Genomic DNA, 19595 nt, shown 5'->3' with positions numbered 1-19595 from the left:
AGAAAAATTGTGGCTACAGGTGGACGCAACATGTCCCTGGAATTGAAGGAGGTATTTTTTTGGTGGTGGGGGGCAATTGGGGTTAAGTGACTTGCCCAGGGTCACACAGCTAGTAAGCGTCAAGTGTCAGAGGCTGGATTTGAACTCAGGACCTCCTGAGGAGGGATGTTTTGTTTTGTTTTTGTTTTGGGCAGGGCAATGGGGGTTAGTTAAGTGACTTGCTTAGGGTCACACAGCTATTAAGTGTCAAGTGTCTGAGGCCGGATTTGAACTCAGGTCCTCCTGACTCCAGGGCCAGTGCTTTACCCACTGCACCATCTAGCTGCCCAGGAGGGATGTTTTTAAGGAACAAAAGTGAAAACCAAGTATCACACACAATTCAAGTTTTGATGCCGGATAAAAAAAACTTTGTGATTTCTACTGATCTTAATTCAAAATGGTAGCACTCACATTTTTTAAAATGGGCAAGAACTTCAGGTTACAGACTAAGAAGTACTTTTATAAATTTTCACACATACATACATATACATATATGTATATGTGTGTACACACACACACACACACTTATTAATTGAGGAAAGTCAGTCTTACTGTCGTCTCTTTAAAGAGCTGGATTTTCTTTCTTCCATCTCATCAATGGGTGAAGAGGAGGACAGGAGGGAATTGTCTGAAGGGTTGAAGGATGGGCTACTACTATCGCCTTGGTCTACTAATAGTGAGCTAGGACGATCTTCCAGTGCCTGAACCCAAAAGACACAATTACAAAGAATATTTCTTAGTAACAATGCTATTTTCTGTTATATTGACTGGTTATAACATTGACTATATCATATTACTGACTAGAATCACAAGTAAATTAATTAGGTCAGAAATTATGTAACAAATGTACTTAACTATATTTTAAACAAAGCAGGAAAACAGTCATTGAAAGTAGGCAGAGAAGGAAAGGCATGAAAGCTTATGTGAATTAATAAAGTTTGTACTGTAACAAATGATGAAAATAACAGTCTGCTTCAGTCAGCTCTTTGGTATCTGGTTTCTGGAACCTATTACTTTTAGATTCCCTATGATATTTATCAATTTTGGTGAATTCTTTTCCGATACATCTCTGACAAATGAAATCTTACTGTTATTCATTTTAGAAATGTGCATTGTTTCATATGTCTCACTTTTAAGGGGAATTATCCCTATTTGTCTGATGAAGTAGGGATTATCCTCCCGTAAGTACACTTGGCCACAGATCTAATTCATAGGGATCATAGAATTCAGCTATGTAAAGGTTAACATCTTGTTAAACATTTATATTAGAGATGGGAAAACTGAGTCCTAGAAAAGGCAAATGACTTACCTAAGGTAACCTAGATAAAAAGGCCGAGTTTATTAGATGCAAACCTTGGCAAAATTATTTCCTTGCTGTAAAATATATACTCACTTAAAAATTCTGAAAGCTGTTATTTCATTCTGTAACTACAGGGGCTAGACTAGTCATTTTTATTATTGGTGTGTTTTTAGAACCTCTCCACGTAATACTCTCTTCCTTCTCTTAACTACCACTGCACTAGAACCATGGCCTCCAATACTTTTCTCATTGTTTCATGTATGTTAGTTTTGTCTCCCTTAAAGGAAAATTTCTCTTCCGCTTTTCCTTTCCACCACCCTCTATAGATCCAGAGTATGTATTCAGTAATTACTTTTTGACTATCTGATTGAATTAGAAAGGTGAAGAAGATGACACACTCATTCTTGTGATGCACTCCTCTTTGGACAGAATGCATCATATAAACTAAAGGAATAGTTGTTATGACTATCATGCTCTACTCAGACCTTTAATGTAAATTGGATGCTTGTATGCTAGAAAAGCCAAAAAGACAAATTCTTGTGTCTCTCAGTCACAGTTATGGTTTTCAGGACAGCAAAACCTTATTTATGCACCTAAAACTCATGGAACTAGAAGGATTAGGTCTATATTGTGTGTGGTTTTTGTTGAAGAAGATTAGTCACCTGGGGAAATAATATTTGCTTCGGATTTAGAACTATTTTGAACGAATAGATCTTGACTTATACTGTAGGAAGTTTACCCTAAATAATAAATTTTGATTTGTGCAGGCCATGTCTTATGAGTTCTTTGAGAGGACAACCACCAAAGCCTGGGACAATGAATGGGAGAATTTTTTGGTCTTTTTAGACTGTCTGGATTTACAGAGAAACAGCTGAAGTTCATTAGGATGATTGTCCACTTGAAAGGAAAAACAACAATTTGGCAAAAGTGCCAGACCCTCCCCTAAATACAGAGGAAGAAACTAGAGTGACTGCATTTGGGACAGCCACTGAATCCACTCATGCTAATTAAAGTCCCCAAGGGGAAAATGTCTGAATAGAGATGGTGGCAGGAGATGGGAATGTAAAGAGTTTCCTGTCATGAGAGAAGATTTGATCAGAAAAAAGAGCAAGTGATAATAGAAACTGTAAGAGATTTAACTTCCTCTCAAAAAGAGGTTCATTTCACATAGAGGGACTCTTTTGAGACTATCTTTCTGGGTCTGTCTCTTTACTGAGAAAGGAATAGAGACCTGGTTGGGATGGAGCTACCAAGTCCCTGAATGAATTTTAACGTCCTACTTAGTGCCGGCCTTGGAAAAGAGGCAAACCTGAACTATGCCACTAGACATTGGGTTACTAAGTGCAGCTCTATTTTGTATGCCGTGGGTTATGCACTGTTGGAAACTTGTATTTGGGATCTCTTATATACAAGGTCATCTAACCAACAACGAATGTCATTTAGCAGTATCTGCACTATACCTGGGCATCTAGGTGGCACAGTGGATAGAGTGCTAGGCTTGGATTCAGGAAGACTCATCTTCTTGAGTTCAAATCCAGCCTCACTCAGACACTAGCTGTGTGACCCCCGGCAAATCACTTAATCCTGTTTGCTTCAGTTCCTCATCACTTTACAAAAGAGCTTAACCCTGTTCTTCGGGCCTCAGTTTCCTGTATGCTCCCTTGTAGCTTTAAATCCATGGTCACATGTTGTCTCCCTTGTTAGAATGTAAACTCTTTCAGGGAAGATTGTAAGAACACTGTACTGGGTGCTACTGAGGGCAGAGAGGACAGTCTCTGATTTTATGGAACTTATAGACTAGTAGGATACACATAAATATAATACAAAGTAATAGAGGTAAGTGCATTAAAGAGGAACAAATAAATGCTGTAGAAGGTATGAGAGGGAGAATTAATAATGGGGAAGAACAGAGAAAGTCTCCTGAAGAAGGCAGCATTCAAGCTAAATGGATGTAGATGGATACAAATTCTACAGACTTTGGAGTGGTGGGAGGGCAGGACGGTGCAGGAACAGGGAACAGGATAACAGGCAGAGGCATAGGGCCATAGAGGCAGTAAAATATAAAGTGGTTATGTGACACTCATTTATCCTGTTTGGTTGGAGTGTAACTACAGTGGAAAGGAAGAATACAACAGATTAGGGAGGGCTCTGAATGCTAAACAAGCCTGAACATTATTTGGTAGTCAGTGGAGATCAACTGAAGGGTTTCGCAGAGCCAGAGCCATATCTCTAGATAAGAAAGAGCACTCTGTCAGTGGTGTTAAGATGTGGAGTGGGGAAGACACGTTAGATTATTTCAATAATTCAGGAAAGTCACAATGAGGGCCTTTACTAGGGTTGTGGTAGTGATAACTAAGGGAGTTCTCCCTTTTTATGGGAGATGGAACTAAATAATGCAGTGTCATCAATAGGTACTACGGCTACATAGTATTTACTTTTCTGAGTCATATCATATATCTCTTACTGGTCAAGAATATGGAGGATGGGGTGGAGTGCAGCTGGTGAAGCAGTAGACAGAGCACCAGCCCTGGAGTCAGGAGGACCTGAGTTCAAATCCAATTTCAGATACTTGACACCAGCTGTATTACCCTGGGCAAGTCACTCACACACACACACACACACACACACACACACACACACACACACGCACAGAATATGGAGGTTGAGGACATCAGAAATGTAATGGTATTTGGACTCAGGTAGATGGCGCAGTGGATAGAATGTTGGATTTAGAGTAAGGAAGACCCCAGTATAAATCTGGTCTCACATACCTACTAGCTATATGACCCTAGGCAAGTCATATAACCTCTCTGTGCCTCAGTTTTCTTCTCTATAAAATACAGGTAATAACATCTACTTCCCAGGGTTCTTGTGAGGATTAAATGAGATAACACTGTAAAACAGCATATGATGATGAAGAAGATGATGACGATGATGTGTGGTACAAAGAACACTGAACTCAAGAGTCAGAAAAAATGAGTTGAGATTCTGGTGCTGTCATTTACTAGCTTTTTTATTTTGGGCAAGCTATTTAATCTCACTATATTTGTTTCCTTTTCTGTAAAATGAAGAGGTTGGACTAGAACCTAATATCCTTTCCATCTCTAACATTCTGTGAAGCTGCACTAAAGCAATAGTTTCCTGGGACAAATTAACATATAGAATGAATCTTGGCTGCCAAGTTTGAAGTTTTAGTTTCCTTGAACATTGGCTATTTGGCAAATGAACCACACCCTAATGATATCATAGGCAGCATTTTATGGGACATACCATTCAGCCTACATAATCAAAAAGATATGGCCACACTGGAAATGACCTCCTAGGAGATCAGCCAGAAGAAAATGAACAAGAAAGGGTGATTTGTGATCTGCTGTGAGAAGCCTACCACAAGGGAATATATATAGCAATGATTCAGGCTCATAGGATACTGGCATATCCTGTGAATGTTACAATGAGTCACCTGTCATTGGAAGCTTTCATTTACAAAAACCTGCCACTGGGGAGGGGGTGGGGTGTAGGGAATTGTTATTTGGAATTAAGCCACATTTGATCCATGTTTCTTTTATTAAGAAAAAAATGAGATCAGAATACAAATGACTAAGAGAAGAAAGTTGAAGGGTATAGTCTCGGATAAAAGTAAATGTTCACTAAGTATGAACAATTCTTGCTGTATTGCTTAAAGTTCTTAGAAAATTGAAAGGTGATTAGAAATGACTTAAATAAAAGGGAAAAATTAACTCCAATGTTGTACTCAAACTAAAAGTGAAGAAAATAGCTTTCTCAGGATCATGATTTTCTAAATTGAGATCTTAAAAGTAATTTACTCCAATCCTGATTTTAAGTGGAAACTGAGGTTGGCTTAAAACTGACTCTGCAGTGCACTTTATAAAAGAGGTACCAATAAAGTAAAAGTTAAGGCCTGTCCAAATTAGACAAAAGTCAACATTAAAGAAAATTTTCAAAAGAAATGCAATTTTAACACATTTATGTACATTAAAAAGTGGCAGTCTTGACACTCATGGAGTCTTATGGGATTTCCTTAAGTGAATAGATAAATATGATTCTAATAATCACCTAACTGATTATAAATGACCACTCCTAAAGTGCTTAAGGGATTTTGAAATCACTTCAAATTAACTATCAAGTGAGAGAATGGGATTTAATTTGCTCATAGCAACCCCTTTTTTATAGATTGCACCAGAGTAAATTTTAGTCTAGCCCTTTCTGAAGTAGCATAGATTTCTTAATCAAGTAGAATAACTTTTTAAGTAATCAATCTAGTACTAAAATCATGCTTTGATCTATTTGAGTCAGTGGAAAATATATATTTTGGATAAAATGTAATGGTAAGGAACTGAATGAGTAAAACTAACTCTCCAAGTGTGGACACTGGAAGTTAAGCATCAGTATCCATGTATCGTTTACAATGTTTTAGAAGAGGACCTTGACAGAAGATCCTGGAAATCATTCTTTTCCTCTTACAAAAAAAAAAAAAATTCCCCTAGGGCTGATTCATCTCTGAAAGGGGCCTACTTTTATTAACTGTTGGCCTAGAATATTTTTGCCAATTAGTTGCTAGTGTTCTTTCTTTTCTCAAATTTTCAGAGAATCACTTTGATTCCTTCTTTGTCTACCTCACTCCCTTATCCTTCTGGTTATACTTATCTGTGCACAGACTGGACCAATAAGCAGAATACAACTTCCTTGAGGAAGGGGCCGTTTTGCTTTTGTCTTTGTAACCCTAACTCTTAGCATGGTGACTTGCACAAAGCAGATGTTTATGGAAAGATTACTGACCTGACTTCATTAGCCTATTAGCAACTGCTCAGGTGTACAATGGATTCTTAAGACTGTTGATATGCCTGGTATCTAAATGAACCTTACTTTGGTGGAACATGATTATCTTAACATTAAAATACTTTTAGTTTTTAAAGTACTGGAACATAACTCATACTCGGCACACCAGTGATGAGTGTAAGTTAGCTACCATTAAGATTTCCTATCTCATGGGTTTTTTTGGAAAAGAATGTCCTGGAGGCAAGTCTAGGACTTGTCATGTTGAAAACAATGCTCCTCCAAATCCTCTTTCAGCTTTCTTCTTCTTCTTCTTTTTTTTTTTTTAGTGAGGCAGTTGGGGTTAAGTGACTTGCCCAGGGTCACACAGCTAGTAAGTGTGTAAAGTGTCTGAGGCCGAATTTGAACTCAGGTCCTCCTGAATCCAGGGCCGGTGCTCTATCCACTGCGCCACCTAGCTGCCCCCAGCTTTCTTATTTCTAGGGGTATCTTCATCCTTTCTTCTACCTGGGTTCACAACCTCCAAGACATCCTTGAACTCACTCTTCCTTCATATCATATATATCTATTTTATTATTATTTATTATTATTTATATCATATATATCTAATCAGTCTCTTCCTCCACTGCATTTTTTGCACCAGGTCCTTTTTCTCCACTTATCTACTAGAAACCACCTTAGTTCAGGCCCTCATCATCTCTTCCCTGGATGACTGCCATTTGAGCAGTTCCCATAACAATTTTAATAGACATCGTGTTGTATATATACAGTTGCTCCTGCCTCCTAAGTGGTTTTTTTGTCTCAAGTCCCTCCCCTCTCTAATTCATCCTTCCTGGGGATGCTGAAGTAGTATTTCCAAAGTACAGAGTTGACCACATCATTCCTTTCCTCAGGAAGTTTCAGTGGCTCCCAACTACACACAGGCATTTAAGAACTTTAACAATCTTGCTGTAGCCCATCTTTCAGGTACATTATGCATTACCCTCCATCACATATTCTATGGTCCATCAAAATCTGCCTTGTTGTTGCTCCTCTCTCTCTCTCTCTACCTCCCTCCCTGCCTCTCTTTCTGGGGCAATGAAGGTTGAGTGACCTGCCCAGGGTCACACAGCTAGTAAGTGTCAAGTGTCTGAAGCTGTATTTGAACTCAGGTCCTCCTGAATCGAGGGCTGGTGCTTTATCCACTGCTGCTGCTCCTCTCTTAAATGACATTCTATGCATCTCCATGTCTTTGTCCTCCCTGAAATTACCTTATGTTTACTTTGAATGTATTTTGATATTCTTATACATGCACATTGTTTCCTTTGATTGAATGTAAACTCCTTTAGGACAGGAATTATTTAATTTTTATGTTTGTAATCTCAGTACCTAACAGTTCCAGATACATAGTAATAATAATGGCTAACATTTATACAGTGCAATGTGCCAGGACTTTTACAATTATTATTTCATTTGATCCTCACAACAACCTTGGGAATTAAGTGCTACTATTATCCCCTTTTTAAAAATGAGTCAACAGCTGAGGCAGACAGGTTAAGTGACTTTGCCCAGGGTCAAACAGTAAGTGTCTGAGGCTAGATTTGACCTTAGGTCTTCTTGATTCCAGGCCTGGAGCTTTGTCCATTTTGTCCACCTAGCTGCACACAGTAGGTGCCCAATAAATGCTTGTTAACAGAATGACTTCTAGGTAAAAAAAAACCCAAAAACTAAAGAAGTAATAAGATACTAATTGTTTAGATCAACTTAGAAAGGAAAGGCTCTAAAAACTGAAGAGAAATATCTGTAACAGAAGATGAAAAAATAAAACTATTTGGGGTGCAGAGGATGACACATGGTTCCTGAGCAACTATAGGCTATAGCACAGTGTTTCTTGAAATTGTTATGAGATCTGCTCAAATAGATAACATTCCCTGGTAAAGAAATATGGCAGATTAGAAGTAATCTGAATTTGGACTCATTCCCCAACAAAAAAAGATGTTTGACCTGCTGGGGCTCTTGAAGACAGACTTACCATTTTACTTTTCACAAGCTCTTCAATGGCACTGACAAGCTCAGCTGCGCTGGGTGTTTCAGAACTGGTGGGACGGACCAGTAATCGGGATGAAGTCTGTGGAAAAATGTAAGGGGGGAAAAGGGAAGGGGAGGGAGGAAATGCTTCTAGTTTAGTCACTCGACACACAATAATTCCTTTTGCAAACGTCTCTTTTTTTTAAAGTAATTCCAGACAGAAAATCCACGAGTTTTATTCTTTTTTTATTTATTTAAAATCATCCTTTCCAATTTACAATAGTCAGACATGAAATATTAAATGAATCCTGATCTGGGATACATGTGGAAAGCAGACCATGTCTGTTTTAAAAGGACAGTCTAAATTCATAATGTTTTTGAAACAAACGATTGGGTATGGGAATAGTCTTAGTCTAACTTTCTCAAATGATTCCTGCATAACATATAGGAGGAAAAATGTACAATGCCTGATAAGTTAATATAATAGAGATTTAAAAACATTCTAATGTGCAAGTCCTTGAATAACCAGAAAAAGAAAAATGACCACAAGATACATTTACTGTAATTCTTCAAAATAAATAGATAAATAAAAGGAAGAAAAGGAGCTGGGGCACACTGACCAGACTGGGAAGAGAGGGGGGAACAAGCTCACCATTTTCTGTGCCATCCATTTTCCCCAGTGATTATTGCAGAGTACAGAAGATCTCTGGCCTCACAAGCTATGAATAAGATGCCAATTTATGGCTAGAACTGAGGGTAAAGGAGTTGACAGCAAAGGAGTCTGGGTAAGGGGCCATTAAGTTCAGTTTCAGTAATTAGCAAACATGGTGGGTTTGCAGATTACTTGTATCATTAAATAACTGGAAACTAGAAAAGGGTATATAATATGAACCTTGCTTCATATTAAGGACAGCACAGATGCATGCAACAGAGGTTAAGCTGTCCCAACAATATGTTCCTGGACAAAATGGACACATACAAATTTGTACACTTACAATGATGCTTTAAAATGTATAAATCAAAACATGCGCTTTGGATGAAAAAAGTTGGTTCATTCTAATGAAAGAGGAATATGGGATGAAGGAAAGGAAAATATTTCATATGGAAAGGTAAGGAAATTGAGCCAAAGCAGACACAGAACACAAATCAACATAGTGCTGCAGTGAGTTTACAAAAAAAGAGAAAACAGAACAAAACAAAAAATTAGTCACATGGTAATATACTAGCTGTCTAGAAACATCACTATACTTTTATTTAAAAAAATAAAGTTCTGTCAAGTTCACTCAATGAAATACAATAATCAATAAATGATTCTACCAAAGAGAAGAATAATGATGTTTTAAATGGAGAAAAAAAATGATCTAAATTAGGTATATAAGAAAATACTGTCTGGCAACTATTGTTGCTTAGAAAACCACAAAAATTTAAACAGGTATTTTTCTCCTTTTAAAATAGAAGTTACCTATAACATTAATGAAGACAATTACTTAGCTTGGGGGTAGACAGAGAGACAACATGGGCCCAATTCATGTTTAGTTATATTATGTGTAAGTGGCTACATGGTGTCTTGCCTCGGTTCCTCCCCCTTCCTTTTCACTCAACACACAGATATGTGTGTGTGCCTGAACACACTCAAGACATGCACAAAAAGGTCAAAGGAATCAAATCCAAACTAAATCCTTTAACTTACAATGGTTTTTTTTCTCCTAAGATGTGGAGCTCTCCTAACTTGTACTAGATTTAAAAAAAAGGGGGGGGGGATAGGGGAGAAAGAGAATTCCAAAAGAAAGGTTGCTTAAAAAAGTTTGAATTTGGATTGGATTAGCTCAATTTGGCCTTGGCAATTATTCCTTGGAGATGTAGTTGTCAGTGACTGGATTGTGATAGGTCTTAGTTCAGCAAACATGCAGGAAATTGATCTAGGCATAGTACGGCAAAAGATGTGGCAATCCAGCAACTGACTACTTCAGTGATGATGATCATTGGGGGGAAAAGGACAGAAAAGAAAGGAAGAAAAAAAAAAACCACAACTGTTGAAAACATCTGCTTTACTCAAAAAATGTTAGTAACTGCCACCACCCCTTCCCCCATATGATCCATTGTGGGAGAAAAAACTGCCAGTAGTGACTTCATAGTGCAGTTTTCAACACTTGAAAATTTTAAGCAGCACAATGGGGAATCAATTGGGAGACGATATTAAAATTGTATTTATCAAGTTTCCATTTGGATTTTCTTTGTTTTAGGACTTTGTAACTGGGCTGTACTAGAATATTTGAAAAATACCTCTATTTGGATACATACCTCCTGAATTAATTTAAGGTAAAAGTTAAGAATTTTAGGTACATTTCTGAACTCTTATAGCAATCTCTCAAAATTAACATTTGGGAGCAGTCTGTTGGTTCAACAGACTAATGGCTTTTGGCATGTGGAAAAAAACCCAATTAAACAAAGAGCACCACAATTTCATTTTGGAAATATAAAGCTACACATAGCATTACTCAATGTCTCAGAGAGAATTCAACTAAAATGGGAAAAAATGTATTTCCTGGGTTGAATTATCTGCTATTTATGCAAGTTTCACATAAAACTCCACTTTATTCTGTTAAAGACTATATTCATTACACTGAATAAATGAACTAACAGTAAATAAAAAAACCTATAAAGGTCCTTAAATTGCCCACTTTGCAGAGAACCAGTAGGAACATAAGGGAAGGATGATTTGATTCTCATTCTCTCTCTCTCTCAGATAGATAGGAACAGAGAGTATCTATCTATCTATCTATCTATCTATCTATCTATCTATCTATCTATCTATCTATCTATCTATCTATCTATCTATCCATCTATCTATCTATCCATCCATCCATCCATCCACCCACCCATCCATCCATATGTATAGGGGAAGAGAATCAAATTGGTTTAATCATGAGGCAAGCATCTGTACTTTAAATGAGAAGTGGTCAACCTATTTGAACCTTATGAAGGTCAGCATTAAAAGTGTGTATGCTGCTTCCTATTTCAAATGTGGACTTTTTGTAGGTATGTATTTGATGTCTATTTCTCTGATGGGAAAAACAATGTAGGCATGTCTGGAGTAGCTGCAAATTGCACAGATTTCTTTCATGTATTACCCTAGTCTTGTCTGTTTGAGTGACTTTACAAAGGCCCTGCAGACAATCCCTCTGCAAAGTAAGACCAACCCCTGCTCAGATGCAATAGTCCTAACTGGCTCCCAGGGTGGCACCCTTTCATCCTTTTACCTTATCGTCCTGGGAGTCTGGCTGAAGGAGGCTGTGCTGCTGAATTGCCATTGGCGGTGGAAGGGGTACTGAATCCGCACCTTCCTCCCCTTCTTCTTCTCCACAACTCTGCATTCCTGAAGAGGAGGACTTGGAGAGCGTGCCACTGCTTAGCCCCTCATTCCGACCTCTCTGCAAGAAAACAGAAAGAGGCTTCATGACCTTCTGGGTTAATGCTGTCATCATCAGTTAATCCCTGATGAATGCCTAAAGGTCACAGTGGAGTAAGGCAGAAATTCAGAGACAAGAAATCTAGAAGAAAGACTGCTACTTGGCCTTGACAGTAACTTTTTGTCTTCTTCCTTCAATTCAGACATTTTGTGTCTTGTTCTTAGAAAAGGGAAGAAGCAATCAACTGGTCTCTAGCTCTCTCTTTTTAAGGTACATTTTGTTTGGTCATATCAATTTCCCAAAATTCTTCTGCTCCTGCCTGCAAATAATATATTCCCATAAAAAAACTATTAAGCAAAAACATCTGATATAGTAATTGTGACTGATGCTCAAATGGTCTCTTTTGAAGGGAATCACACTATTATTCATTGGGTACATAAGAGCATGGATAAGAAAGTCCAAGGATCAACCTGGTTAGGCTAAAATTTCATGGAAATAATGGTACTGGCTGGAGAGGAAAAAAATACAGTCAACATTACAAATAGAGAACATAAATTATGTATCACATTCTTTATCATTTTCTTTCTTTCTTTTTTTTTTTTTTGGTGAGGCAATTGGTGTTAAGTGACTTGCCCAGGGTCACACAGCTAGTGTGTGTTAAGTGTCTGAGGTCGGATTTGAACTCAGGTACTTCTGACTCCAGGGCCAGTGCTCTATCCACTGTGCCATCTAGCTGCCCCTCATTTTCTTAAACTTAGCAAAATTAGGACTTTAGAGGCTACTAAGCAGATATAATTGGTAAGTGAATTTATAAAACACATGTATTTAAAGAAATACAAGCACTGTATTCAAAGTCAATGGTATAATTACACACAGGGGAAAAATCTATAGCAGAAAGTATATATGTATAAAAAAAATTAAATGCTACATCCCTTATATCCTTTCCTCTTCATTAAAGCTTATGAGGGGGATTTGGGAAACCACATATAATAATTATTATCCTTTTGTCCATGACGACAAGATTTCCCAAAGCAGGGAGCATCGATGCCACCAATGCTGAGGATGGCAGGGCCAGATTAAATAGGTATTAACTGTTCTTTCCTGTGGAGTTTCCTGGTTTTCAGGAGGAAGGGAAATGAAAAATCTCCTGACCTGCTTAAGTATGTTTATTTCTCATGAAGGGGAATGATGTAGTGTTTGCTACTGGGCTAGCATAGAAAACTGATTTCATACTTCTCTCCATATGCTAGCATATAAGTTGAAGAAAAAAAAAAAGCCTAACAGGAAGAAGAAAACATTCCACGCAGCCTTCCTTGCTATGAAAGCCAAAAAACAAAGCAAACAAAACCCATTGCTTTCTTTGAAAAATTCTGCCAGCATGTGGAAGAGCTATGTGGAGCCCAGAAACATAACTCCTGACGGAATGCCAAACTTCCTGCAAGATTGAGTGGTAACTTCTAGCCCTGTCTGCGTGCTGAATGCGAGGAGGGTCTTGGATGAAAGGGCCTGAAATTCACCAACATTTAGTACTACTCCAAAGGCAGACATGATGGCTGTTGTGTATATTAGGACACAATACTTAGCCTCTCTTCTAATCAGCAAAAACCATGTAAATGGTTGTGAACATGCTGAAATGGCAGCAATTGTTCGGCCGACCACTACTCTCTTTGTTCACACTAAGAACACACGGGAAAGAGGATTTGGGACTATTATGTAAAGGGGAAGAGAATTCAATTAACTTAATCATGAGGCAAACATTTATACCTGCAACTTTAAATACAAATCTAAGGCCTGTTGATTTTCTTATTGTTTCCTGGGAGAAATCGGAGTCCTGATCTGTAACCCAAAGGAGGACACTAACCTCTTCTATTGTCTCATCCTGTGGAGTGGCAGCACTGTCGTCCGAATCTTTCTGAGAGCCAGCGTCTGCGCTCTTACGCACCTCTCTGCTCTTCTTATGCTTATGGGCAAGCTTTTTCACATGCCCATCCGCCTTCCCGCTGCTGAGACGCCTCACAGGGCTGGTAAGCCACTTCCTCAGGGTGTTACCTGGACGCTTGGGACCCGGGGAGCTCTGCGCCCCAATCATATGAGGCTGCAGTGATGTTACCGAAGCAGGAGGACTGGCATCATTACTGGAGACAGAAAGAGAGTCTGAAAGGGCAAAAGAAGAATTTGGGGTTTTAATGAAATCTCCAGAAGATCACGGTGCACCACAGTAGTCTTGGAAAAAAAAAGTGCAAACCAAATACTACTTGAGAAGAAAACATTATAAGGACAAACAGGATGTTAGTTTCACACAATTAAAAAAAATAACATTCTTAGGAACTTGTCTTTTTCTTAACTTAAATGTATGAACAACAAAAAATAGGTACTCAACTGATAATGAACAATGATAGTCACAGGGATATCACAGCCCATTTATTTTACTGGGCCTGCCCATTTTCTTTGCAAACATATAGTAATGAAAAGAAAAAAGTTCTGGAAAACACAAAATACTGTCACAAACATTAGAGAAAGGATGCAGCCTAGTCCAACCTGGTTGAAGAAGAGATATTAATAGCTGACTAACTCACCATCAGTATGGTACACATACCTTTAATGGTGTTCTTAGAAGAGGGGTTTGATTTACATCTATTACACACAGTTTCCATTGTAATCAATAGAATTTTTTTTTTAATAAAAGAATTTTATTATTTTCCAGTTACATGTAAGGATAGTTTTCAACATTTGTTTATATAAGATTTCCAATTTCAAATTTTTCTCCCCCCATCCCCTCCTTTCCCCCAATCAATAGAATTTTAAAAGTTACTAGGGGGCAGCTAGGTGGCACCGTGGATAAAGCAATGGCCCTGGATTCAGGAGGACCTGAGTTCAAATCTGGCCTCAGATACTTGACACACTAGCTGTGTGACCCTGGGCAAGTCACTTAACCCTCATTGTCCCACCCCACCCCCCAAAAAAATTACTAAACAATTAAGTATGTAGCCAGTGTCTATAAAATAAAGTGAAGCTAAATGACTTGGCTTTATTAATTAGCCCTATGTTTTGATGAATCTTACCTGTACAATAACTCAAGAAAGACAATGGAGTTCAAACCTACAACACAGCATTACAGGTCTGTAGCACAAACCTAATTTTACAGATAAAGAAACTGAAGCTCAGGGAAATTGAATGATTTGTCTAAGGTTGTACATGTAGTATCACAGGTGGGATTTGAACCCAGGTCTTCCAAATCCAAAGATGGTGTTCTTCCCTCTGTACCACACTGTCTTTGTTTAAATCCATGACAGAGTTTGTAAAAAAGTATATATCCATATATATGGATATATAAATGTATGTGTGTGTATGTGTGTGTATATATATATATATATATATATGTCTTTTGAAATCAATATCTCAGCAGTGAAAAACACCCTTCTCAAGAATGTCCCCATTATTAAAAAACAACAAGAAAACAAAGTTTTGAAAGTGAGAAATTCTTAGGTAATTTACCCTGGGTACCAGAAAAATGTATCAGCAAATATTCCCATTAGATCTCACAAGCTAATTATGCCTTCTTATGGTCAGCCCAAGGCCTAATGATTTTTTAACCAAAGAACTCCCCAAATATTGTGAGTGTTTCTACATGGTTATTACTTTGCAATTTGAAATTAAGGAGCTCAAAATGGCTCTTCCCCTAATTTATAGCTCAAGGGTTTAGACATGGTTCAAATATTTTGCTTTGTGGATCTGGGGCAGTAAAGAAGAACAAAATCATTATCTATATTTCCTCTTTAATCTTTTCTAAATCTTAAAAATAATAAGTTGATATATTTAAAGGTCTTTTAAAAAGTAGTCCTTTACACCAATACTTGGATTAGATGTATTTACCCCTGCCGCACTGGAGGCCTTTATGTTCTTCAATGAACAAACAAGAGAGTTAATCCCCCCCAATCTAGTGATTACATGTACATAGAACCAAAAGCACTTTCCCACCAACATTCCAGACACTGGGACTAGACAATGGTTCCCTTTTTTTTGCGCAATCTATGAAGTATCAGGTAGTGAAGTATTCATCAGCAAAGGGTATAATTTTCTATAAACAGATGATGTATTTTAAGGATGATCACCGTTAAGCTTAAAATCTAGCTTTTTCCCAGGCTCCATTAACAGTTCATGTGGAGCTGATACTTGGTTTTCTGTGTTACTAACAATTTTGTGAGTATGAATAAATGAAATCCAGAGATTTCAAGACTCAAGCCGTGTAAACTCCTTTTTACCATTAGGCAGAAAAAAGTAAGATCTCACAAAATATCCCATCATCTAGAGATTTGTCAAATGTGATGACAATTAAAAGGGCAGTAGGAGAAAAAAAAGTATTTCTATGATCCAAATCAGTTCATTATTCATTAATTTATTCTAATTCATTCAAAGAGTATTTACAGAGATGAATAGGCAAAAAAGCACTGATCTAGGCATGAGGGGTAGTGATGGCAAAATGAAACATAGTTCTTATGTCCAAGGACTTTACAATCTAGTAGCAAAGATAAACACAAATAATTACACCAGGCAGAATGTGAAAAATGTCATCTTAAAAGTCAAATGTTATGTATATTCAGAGGAAGGAAGAATCCCATCTTTTTTTTTTTTTAAGTAGGAAGAAAGTCAAGAAAAGCTTCATGAAGAAGATCGCAATTGAGCTGGGTCTCAAAGGAACTGGGGACCAAATAAACAAAAGTTAGCTAAAAATAAATTAAGCCAGGGGGTAGCTAGGTGTTGCCGTGGATAAAGCACCAGCCCTGGATTCAGGTCCTCCTGAATCCAAATCTGGCCTCAGACACTTGACACTTACTAGCTGTGTGACCCTGGGCAAGTCACTTAACCCTCATTGCCCTGCCTCCCCAATTAATCAATCAATTAATTAGTTAATTAAGACACCTACGAATCATCATGGTTGACTTGAAACTTACGTTAGATGAATTGTTATTCATGCTTTCATTCTGAAATTTATTTAATCACCTGAATTCTACGTTACTCAATATTTCATCAAACATTTATTAAACACCCACTATGCATAAGGTACAGTTGTGCTAGGAGCTGCTGATATAAGGACAAAACAAAATAGCCTCTCCCTTGAGGGGTTTACATTCTACTGGGGAGTGGGAAGGGGATACAATATGCACATAATTTTATTAAATGAAAATTTTACTTAGAAATTACAAAGTAATTTCAAGAGGTAGAGAACAGTAATAGCTGGGAGTGAGGGAAAATCAGGAAAGGGTTTGTGTGGCAAATATGCATTTTCAATGAGCCATTAATTAAATTCAGATTTCTTTGTGGTCAGAGAAGGGTAAGTATATAAAAGAACTCTATAGAATTTCAATGGAAGTGATAAAGTTGACTCTATGTGACCCCCAGTGGTAACAGGGACATAAAACCATTTTCACCAGTCAGACCTTGAAGTTGGAGAAAAGAATAGGGAAGTTCTTTGGAACAAAGAGTGAATTGTGGGTCTGCTTCATTGTAAGGAGCCATAATTATCTTACCCTAATTCCAAAAGTGTTTATATCATTCTGTAGTCAATTTTGATGAAGATGCAATATAGAACGAAGGACAAGAGACGTTCTCACAGCAGTGCTTAGTCTGGCCTTTTTTGGGAAAGATGCTGATACGGCTGATTTTGATTGGTGCACTAACTAAAAGAAATTGTACACATTCCTTCTCAGTTGTGTAGGCTTTGATTCTTGGCATTTCAGGAGGTATGTTCATGAGACATTTCCTCTTCATCTGGCAGGTCAAGTATAGTAAACATATTCATGGCCTTAAACGTTCCACCACATTACTAGAAATGGCACCGTTCTGTTCAAGGTCAGTGGTTCACTAACTAGAGTTGTAGACTGAGCATATGTGATCATGGAAGACTGCAGTGCTAAATGAAATGTTTTGTTGTTTTGGTTCCCATGTGACACTTTTTAATTAAACTATATAATTGATATACTGTATCAGTTCATTTTATTGGTATGCTTATGGTTAAGAAAGAGGCTAACAGCAATGGTTTATTGCCAAGTTGGGATGAAAGATTGAGTTAAAATTGTTCCCTAGTTTTTTTTCTTCTTTTTAAAAATAATTCATTGTTAGATAAAGAAAAAAACACAAAACAAAACGTGTGTTCGGATGGGGGAGGGATAGAATAGAGAACTTGGAGAGAGGACAATTCTGCATAGGAAGCAAACATCTCTTCTCCCAGCTCTCAGTCCAATATGCCACAGTTTGGTACTTGATCACCATGAGATAGTACTATTCCCCGAGGTTGTTCAGTCATTTAGTTATGTCTGAGTCTTCATGACCTCATGGACCATAACATACCAATATTGTTCATGCAGTTTTCTTGGCAATGATATTACAGTTGTTTCCTATTTCCTTCTCTGATAGATTAAGGCAAAAAGAGGTTAAGTGACTTGCCCTGGGTCACAGAGGCCAAATTTGAACTCAGGTCTTCTTACTGCAGGCCCTGCACTCTATCTACTGAGCCATCTAGCTGCCTCCAATGCAACTCAATTCACCAAGCTGGTACAGGACATTGTAATAGTGCTTCTGGATTGATATGACAAAGATGTTTACCAGCTAGAAAACAAGATACCAATTTAAATGTTTTCAGATTTGTACCAATTAAAATATTTCTATCTAGGGTGGAAAAAATTTTTTTCACTTAAAATGAAATAGAGAAAACTCAAGATTAAATATGAGAAAAGTTTATAACTTACCCAGCAACCCCCCTCTTAAAAAACCACGTTGAGTGTGGTTCTTGTAAAATGGCACTCCTTTGAGGGAAATAGGAATTGGGGAGTGTGGTTTAATAAGCTGGACAGAAAACCTGGATTTTATTCTTGATTCTTTAGAGAGTTGTGTGAGCTCATTTGCATTATAAATGCTAACTCAATTAAGAATGCTGGAGAAGACTCAGACATGAGTTAGGCGATCACAATTACAGGTATTAACTCAGTTTTCATCCTTTCCATTTTAAATGAACATGTCAGTACTTTAAAAAATGGTTCTGTGTGCTGATCCCCCCCCCCTTTTTAAGGCATAGCAAAAAATAAACTACCCATATTGCATTCCATTGACTTGAGAAACAGAAAGAGGAAAGGCACAATTTAGACTCACTTCTAAAGTTGGCAGAATTTCCTGACAAGCAGGATGCTTGCGTTTGAGTCATTATTGATTCACCTCCCCAAAATCATCATTCTGACTAATAATGAAGTTATGTCCCATGTGAATGGCAAAAGAAATCTCAGAATTTTGCCCTTGTTTCAACAAAGAAATTACCCAGGTGTGCATATGAGAAAGTAATTTTATTCCCAACAGCTGATCTGTTCGAAATCTCAAGAGATTCAATTAAAATCCAGCCTATCTTTCCATGAAGTAAAGCCAAACAGACCCTTTTAGAGTTCACAGGGAGACCATGCTAGGATTCTACCAAAAAAAGAAAGAAAAAGAGGAAAAGAATGAGGAAAAAGGACAAGCAGCAGGGATTCCTGCCCTTCAGCCCTGAAGGATAAGGTTTCAGAGAAAGTACACAAAAAACTCTGAAGCTGGTGAAGGAAGGGAGATTTTTTTTTTCTATTCCCAGCCCTTACTTCCCAAGTCTTAGACATCTGTGATTAATAACGACTCTTTTTTTAATTAAAAAAAATAAATTGACCATATCCTGCTAGTTGATGGCTATGAAGGCTTTCAGCTTCACTTTAACCCTATCGCAAGAGTTTTCAACTTTAATGAATTTTAAAGAAGGTTATGAAGTGCTAAATGAGAAAAAAATAACCGAGTACAATTAATTAATAGTAACACCATTTAAATTTTCATCAACAGTGTCCTGGATATAATATAATCTTTAAATTTGAGAGCAATTTAACTGCATTTTTCTATTTACCTCTGCAACAATGAAACAATACATGGGAAAGGTCAGCAGAAAAGGCAAGAAAAAAAAGCCTTTGATAGGTTGGCTGAAAGATAAATAGCCTTTTGCTGACTGGTAGCCTAAAGGAATAGCCACAAACAATCCA

The 19595-nt window shown here is 37.6% G+C and overlaps 1 protein-coding gene across 1 annotated transcript in view; it reads right to left on the bottom strand.

Annotated features, from left to right (window-relative positions):
* TRIO (trio Rho guanine nucleotide exchange factor) overlaps positions 1–19595 on the bottom strand; it is a 274256-nt gene that overhangs the window by 26419 nt on the left and 228242 nt on the right. Inside the window, exons 31-34 of the mRNA XM_043979301.1 lie at positions 13412–13704; positions 11401–11571; positions 8145–8240; positions 592–740 (exon numbers count right to left, since the gene is read on the bottom strand). Of these exons, the coding sequence (XP_043835236.1) occupies positions 592–740; positions 8145–8240; positions 11401–11571; positions 13412–13704 (709 nt within the window). The remainder of the gene's footprint in view (positions 1–591; positions 741–8144; positions 8241–11400; positions 11572–13411; positions 13705–19595) is intronic.

The sequence above is a fragment of the Dromiciops gliroides genome, chromosome 1, assembly GCF_019393635.1.
Source record: "Dromiciops gliroides isolate mDroGli1 chromosome 1, mDroGli1.pri, whole genome shotgun sequence".
NCBI lineage: Eukaryota > Metazoa > Chordata > Mammalia > Microbiotheria > Microbiotheriidae > Dromiciops > Dromiciops gliroides.
This window is presented reverse-complemented; position numbering and strand designations above follow the sequence as displayed.